The following is a 681-nucleotide window of genomic DNA, read 5'->3' as shown; positions in this document are numbered from 1 at the left end:
TGAATATGTCACACGATCCTCCCATTTTCAAAAGAAATGATGGAACTTGCAATGGAGGTATTCTTCCACAATATTGGGGTTTGGGAAGTGAATCAAGAGGAACACCTTCAAAGCTTCCAGAGCCTTTTGCAGTTGAAGTCGGTAATCCTAAAGATATTCCAGAAGGTTGGGAAGAGAAATGGTTATTTAACATCATGATCATTGATACACGTGGTACAGAAAATAGGAAAAGTTGCAGTGAATGTAGGTGTGACCAATTTAATCTCCCACATAATTTTTTTAATGTGACAATTGGCATCAATGGAAAACCATTGAGTCCTGACTATAAAGGAGGAATCTTCTGTTGCCAAGATAAGTTTCAATGCAAATTGAGAAAGGGATTTGAAGCCCCAAGAAGAAAGCTTGCCCTAAGATACAAAGTAACATGGGTTGATTGGGACCAACAACAAATTCCTGTTAGATTTTATATACTTGATTCAACTGATCGGGTGACAACAAATGGTTCTCAAATAATCCATGACTGTCAGGTACTAAATAAGTTATTTAAATAAGTTCAATTTTTTTAATTTTATCGTCAATTAAATTTTGTGTGTAGCTTATGTGGTTAAATTGTGATACTCGAAAGAGTTTCCGAAAAGAGTTTCCGAATTAGGTTCAAAGTTGAAACTTTAATTACAAATA

At 34.8% G+C, this 681-nt stretch overlaps 1 protein-coding gene across 1 annotated transcript in view; it reads left to right on the top strand.

Annotated features, from left to right (window-relative positions):
- Positions 1-11: 11 nt before the first annotated feature.
- The window catches only part of LOC101508485 (uncharacterized), a gene marked incomplete at its 5' end in the record, with an annotated part of 1,988 nt that continues 1,318 nt past the window's right edge, over positions 12-681 (top strand). The window contains one exon of the mRNA XM_073364814.1: positions 12-527. Within this exon, the coding sequence (XP_073220915.1) occupies positions 12-527 (516 nt within the window). The remainder of the gene's footprint in view (positions 528-681) is intronic.

The sequence above is a fragment of the Cicer arietinum genome, unplaced genomic scaffold, assembly GCF_000331145.2.
Source record: "Cicer arietinum cultivar CDC Frontier isolate Library 1 unplaced genomic scaffold, Cicar.CDCFrontier_v2.0 Ca_scaffold_6437_v2.0, whole genome shotgun sequence".
Classification (NCBI taxonomy): Eukaryota; Viridiplantae; Streptophyta; class Magnoliopsida; order Fabales; family Fabaceae; genus Cicer; species Cicer arietinum.
Note: the sequence above shows the minus strand (reverse complement) of the source record. Positions and strands in the feature narration are given on the sequence as shown.